The sequence below is a fragment of the Desmodus rotundus genome, chromosome 7 (genome assembly GCF_022682495.2).
Source record: "Desmodus rotundus isolate HL8 chromosome 7, HLdesRot8A.1, whole genome shotgun sequence".
Lineage (NCBI taxonomy): Eukaryota > Metazoa > Chordata > Mammalia > Chiroptera > Phyllostomidae > Desmodus > Desmodus rotundus.
In genome coordinates, this window is record NC_071393.1 from 66,848,252 (window position 1) to 66,854,626 (window position 6,375).

The following is a 6,375-nucleotide window of genomic DNA, read 5'->3' on the forward strand; positions in this document are numbered from 1 at the left end:
TATTATAAGCATGTAACATTATCGACCTTTTTGGTACTAAGTTTAAAGAGATAACCTCTGAAATAAACAGAAACCATTAGAAGTTCCACAACGTGAAATGTAGCCAAGACCATGTTCATGTGGTAAAAACAACTGTCTACTGACACTGGGTCCTCCCTGAACCGCTATTATTGAAGCTCAACATTATGTTACCACTGTATTCATTTTTAACTGTCCCTTTGTTATTTAATATCTTCCTTAAGATTCAAAGTCCTAAGTAATACCATACAATTGTGCATACCATATGCCCACATTCTGTCTGCTAGGATTGGGGGGAGCACCTCAGGTACCTTTGTTTCAACAGAGGACTTAGCACATTGACCACACAGCCTCACACAACAGAGATGGAGATGCCCCTAAATATAAAAAGGATTCAAAATTCTACATTTACCAAATAGCTAATCTTAAAGTTATAGATGTACAAGTGTCTGTCCAGAAGGTATTCAGCTATGTAATATGAAAAAGAGAAATATTTATTGAAGGATACAAGATACAAGAATCATTGTACATGGCATTGAGGCCTTGGTCCCCTTCAATGTAGCCAACTTGGGACCTCACACAGTTCTCCCACTTGCCATCAGATGCCCCATTGTATTTTCCTAAATCGCATCGATGGTCCAAAACCTCTTCCCTTTCAAAGGTGATTTTAGCTTTGGGAAAAACCAGAAGTCCTAGGACTCCAAATCTGGGCTGTAGCAGGACTGAGTCACCTAGATGATTTGATGTTTCACCAAAAAACTCTGCAAGAGATGTGATGCATGAGCAAGCATGTTTTTGAGATGAAGCTGCCAATCACCAGTTGCCTATAGCTGCAGGCTTCTGAATCATCTGAATAGTTTCCATGGAGGAATGTCCAAACTTAACACAAAAGCTGAATCAGACTTGTTGCTGTACTTGGTTAGTCATTTTGAATGGGATGGCCATGCAGTACACATGCTCACTCAATGGTATCTACCACCCCCACTGACTAGTACAGTGAAGTTGTCACTGTTCACACATACACATTCCAGTCCACTCTCCTTGGCTGCCAGGTTACATTGATATTGCACAAACCATTCATTCTCATTATATTAACAATGGTTGGACTTTTTTCCAGACAGACCTCAAATATCAAAGCATATTATATTGTCAACTTCTAAAACTATTTCTATTTTCTGAAAGAAGTTATGCTATATTTATATTATATTTAGACTTTAATTTAAAGGGATGTATTTATTTGTTTCAAACTGAGTCTCTCTAATCAAAATAAATACCTGCCTCCCTACATTATATTTTCCTTGTAATTTGTAAAGTTGTGCTCTTTAAAATGCATTTTTAATTTTTTGGAGATAATTTTTATTTATGTCTTTGTACTATTTTAGTTGTTGTATAGAGTTGGGAAAGGGAGAAAAAGTGGAGATCATTTTTAATTGCAAATATTCAAGCTATAAAAGCATAAGGAATAAAATTTTAAAATAATCTTTAAAAATTTTACCATATACATGTAGTAAATATTGGTATTTTTCCATAGATTACTTAGACATTTAGAAATATATGCAATGTTATTGATTTAGTTTAAGCCACTTTTATATAATGATTGACTTTTGTATTCCTTCTTACACTGTTCAGAATTTGTACTACTCCTCTGGATATTTTAAAACTTCTTTCATAAGTGTGTCCATATATTTTTTGCTTTATAAAAATGTGCACATAATAATTTTACCAATCTTCAATTTTCCCTTGACATTATGGTTTAATCTTACACATATTTATATATGAAATATAATTCAGTAATTTTAATCATGGAATTATTCCATTGCACAAAAATATTATATTTTGCACTCTCAAATTTATATATACTTACTTTTTCTTCTAGTATCTATCTTTTTCAATCATATGCCATTGTTATAGGAATATTTTAGTAAGGGATATACATACACATGTGCTAGGGAATATTATTTTCAGTTATCTTCTTTAAAGATGACCATTTGAATATTACATCTCCATTATAACCATTGGAAATCTAGAAAACTTATATAAAATACAGTTGAAAAGAGTGTTGATATAATTTGGGGGAGAAATAGAAGATTTGTCAGGGAGAGGTGAGAATATTATATATTTGAGGAAGCATCATGTTACAGTGGGAATAAATTTATTCTATTAAACTACAGGTGGTAGAACCAGTTGGCACTCTAAGTAGTTTCATCTATTTTGTGAAGTAATGGGCTCCTTATGATTGGAGGTAAGCACCATGAGGCTTTGATTATTTTGTAAGATTGTGTAACCATTATATTGACAGGAACTTAGGGGTCAAAATTACTTTGCTGCCTGGGTATCAATAAAAAATCAAATAATCTTTTGCTTTCATGTATACCAGAAAATTGGTTTAAAAAAACTTTTTTTGTCTATTTCTGAAAAAGTTATTTTGTAAAATATAATTACTCTTACTGCAGGGTAACCTCAGATCCCTAAAGAGTGAATTCTTACTTCCCCAAAGAAATCATTTTCCTGAAATGAGGATACAAGACTTTATATTGTCTTACCTTAGGGTACTGTAATTGAATGGTCCCGGCAACAGTACCAGAGCCCTCACAACCACAGGGCAGAACCTGAAGGGCTTGCTTCTGCACAGGTTAGTGCAGGAGTGAAGTGTGTATTGCAAATATTTTTGATATAAAGACTCATAGCAGAAAATGGGAAGCTTGGAAACAAACTGAGGGACACCAAATTTGGGGAAAATAAGGAAGAACTAAAGAACTGAGAGAAATTATAAAAGTGTAAGTATTATATATGCATTTGAAGATATTTGGACTAGATAAATAATTGGTAAATTGCCTTCAAGATGCAAAATCAGAAACTAGAAGACAGCAAAGGGGAAATTATTTTTGTCTCAGTCAAATTGGAAACTCTCCCTGGAAGAGGCAAATCCTTATTCTCCGCTTCTGAGTTTATATGACTGTCCCACTGTCTTGAGTTAGGACAGCCCTAATAATAATAGGATCAGTATCTGAGGAATAAAGGGAAGTACACTATAGCCATTACCTGTTTCTCCTCTGCCCGTTTTATGGTTTCTATTTAGAGAATACTTAGTCCTCTGTTAAACAAGTATTTATTGACTATTAAAAATTGCCTGGAATGAAGAAGGAATGAGTACACAAAGTAGTGTCATAGTCAGTAAGGATATCCTTTATTGCTTTTTGCTACTAGGCTTATTATAAGACAAGAAAATGAAAAGCAAAAATATGCTTGTTTATGGTTTTAGGAGTCCTGTCGACATAATTTAAAGATGGATATTAATGTAACATCAACTTCTAAGTATCAAAGTTGGTCTTACACCAGGGAAGTATTTTTTCTTATGGTGTATTTTATATAATTTGAAAACACTTCTATACAGAGGCACACTGATGATAAAAAAAAATTAGTGATTCATTAATAAAGAAGTTTCTGGCTGCTGTGTATAGTCCAAGGAATTCTGAGTGACTTTTAAAACTTCCATATGTTTCTGTAACATAACTGCCTCTGTATTTAGAAGTTTAGAGGTAAAAATAGCTTTGGAGATAATCTAGTTCTTGTAAGTCACACAGCTAGTAAATGGTAAATGTTATTTATCTTTACTAATGGGTATCTACCTTGAATATTAAGAAGAAAATGAGATATAACATTGAACTTAGTCTGTTCTACTTAGATTAAGAAATCATAAAGAATAAGTGTGGAGAGGATTTTCTAGTTGTTTCCTATATTTTGAAAAATGAAGACTGACAAACCTTATTGTTTATTAGATACTGGAAAGATTGGCAGGAAACTTGGATATTTTTAGAAAATCATTTTTCAAAGATAAAGTGGTCTTTAAAAACGATGGCCCTTTGGCATCACTCTGTCTATCTGACCCTGACTCACAATAAGCCCTTATAGTTCTTTGAATGTTATCTATTCCTTTATCATTACTGCCTGACAATGATTGATGAGCTTTACCTATATGCCCAGTATTCCTGTGCAAACTAAACTCAGTAAAATCCCATTGAGAAAAAAACTTGAGGCCTTTCTCCTCTGAGAGACTGGTCAGCCTTTTCTCCCCAAGCAAAAAAAAAAAAAAGAAAAGAAAAGAAATATATATATATATATATATATATATATATATATAAAATAAATTAATTAAATATATATAACACCACTAACTTTATCTAACATGCTGTTAACCATTATTTTTCTTTCCCTCCTCCTCCTCTCTCTCCTTCCCTACCCTCTCCCTGCTCCTCTCTTTAATGTTATAATAAAATTACTAAAGAAAAATTAAAAATGGAACTGCTTTTTTTATCTTTGTGTCTTTATGCTCGTTATTCTCTTGCTTGAAATCACCCTTTCCTTCAGTTTTGGCTATCAAATTTCAAATGTTTAAAAACTTTTAGCTTAAAATAATACCTACTCCATGACACCTTACTTTTCCACTTTAGAATAATTTCTTTATCTTTATAACATTTATGGTACTAATGCACCACTTATATTTTCTTATTTCTGATTTTATATTTTTATTTTTTAATATGTGTGTCTTATGTTCCCAGTTATGATAGGATCCATATCTAATCTTCTTTTTTCACACTTCTCCCTCTTTTCACAGCAGCCACAGGTGTTAAATATTAGCCATTTTTTGTATTACTTCATTAAATTAAATTGACTTTTAATTGAAAGCTGGTTATATTTCTTTTGTGTGTATACTAGATATAGTGCCAATCACTGTGTGATATTTTCCTGATTTTTTTAATTTAGGTTACTGTAGATTGGATACATGGCTCACACAAATGAATCGGTGGTGTCTGAATTTGTGCTTCTGGGACTCTCTAATTCCTGGGATCTTCAGCTTTTCTTTTTTGCCATCTTCTCTGTGGTGTATGTGACATCACTGCTGGGCAACATCATGATTATTATTATCATTTCCTCTGACTCCCATTTTAATTCTCCCATGTACTTCCTGCTCAGTAACCTTTCTTTCATTGATATCTGCCAATCTAACTTTGCAACCCCCAAAATGCTTGTGGACTTTTTTGTGGAGTACAAGACTATCTCCTTTGAGGGTTGCATGGCCCAGATATTCCTTCTCCATAGTTTTGTTGGGAGTGAGATGCTGCTGCTTGTAGCTATGGCATATGACAGATTTATAGCCATCTGTAAGCCCCTGCACTATAGCACAATAATGAATCAGAGACTATGTATAATCTTTGTGTTTATTTCCTGGGCTGTGGGCATTCTTCATTCTGTGAGCCACTTGGCTTTTACAGTGGATCTGCCATTCTGTGGCCCCAATGAGGTAGACAGCTTCTTTTGTGACCTTCCCCTAGTGATAGAGCTGGCTTGCATGGATACTTATGAAATGGAAATTATGATACTAACTAACAGTGGCCTGATATCACTGAGCTGTTTTGTGGCTTTAATTATTTCCTACACCATCATTTTGATTACTGTCTGGCGTCAGTCCTCCAGTGGGTTATCCAAGGCACTTTCTACATTAACTGCCCATATCACAGTGGTAATTCTTTTCTTCGGGCCTTGCATTTATTTCTACATATGGCCTTTTAGCAGACTTTCTGCAGATAAGTTCCTTTCTGTGTTCTACACTGTTTGTACACCCATGTTGAACCCCATCATCTACTCTCTGAGGAATGAAGATATTAAATCAGCCATGCGAAAGTTGAGAAATCATCATGTGAACTGGAAAAACTAGGGCTCACCATGAAGGAACATAATCCTGAATAATGATGATGGGCCTCCGCTGGATCATTATACTCATTATAAAACTTTTTCTATATATTTGGTGCTATCAGCAGCATATATGTTTTCCAAATCTACTTTTTTTTAAGCAGGATAATTTGGTTATAATGAATTCTATGTTTTTCATAAAAAATATTTGCAAACATCTTTGAAATTGATTGCAAATATGGCAGGTGTTGAGTATTTAAGTTCAGAGCAAAAGTTAATTTCATATGTACCTAAAATAAAGAAATGCCAAAGTGATAAGAAATTATTTGCACCTAGAGATCAAATCTGAAATCTATTTTTAAATATTTCTTGGAGAACAAGAGGGAAAGTAAAATTCATGTACCTCTAAAAATAAAGATTAAAAGATCTATTAATTATTGTTTCACTTGCTAGTCAAAAGTTTTATTATGTAACTTCTTCCTGGATTTACATTATGATAAAGGCCTTGTAACAGAAAGACTAAGTGTATTCTAACAATGAAAAAGAGAATCGCTTAACAGAAAACAGAAAGCCTGCATTCAGTACTCTGGATTCAGTATTTTAAGTATATGATAAGACATAAGTTACTGGCTATGTGCATAGTTATTAACTCTGCATGCTAAGTCT

General features: G+C 33.5%; 1 protein-coding gene across 2 annotated transcripts; it reads left to right on the forward strand.

The window, feature by feature from the left end:
* The first annotated feature begins 2,587 nt into the window (after positions 1-2,587).
* On the forward strand, positions 2,588-5,791 carry LOC112311895 (olfactory receptor 4K1). 2 transcript variants are annotated; one of them, XM_045201888.2, is made up of 2 exons: positions 2,588-2,650; positions 4,783-5,791. In XM_045201888.2, exon 2 carries the CDS (start codon positions 4,802-4,804, stop codon positions 5,732-5,734), a length of 933 nt encoding a protein of 310 aa, XP_045057823.1. In that variant the 5' UTR covers positions 2,588-2,650; positions 4,783-4,801; the 3' UTR covers positions 5,735-5,791. The 2 variants fall into 2 exon arrangements, with proteins under 2 accessions (XP_045057823.1, XP_024424139.1); XM_024568371.3 differs by lacking the exon at positions 2,588-2,650 and adding an exon at positions 2,739-2,795.
* Positions 5,792-6,375: the final 584 nt, after the last annotated feature.

Excerpts from the sequence above, each read along its gene's own strand:
- LOC112311895 (XM_045201888.2), top strand. The coding sequence starts at position 4,802 with ATGGCTCACACAAATGAATCGGTGGTGTCTGAATTTGTGCTTCTGGGA.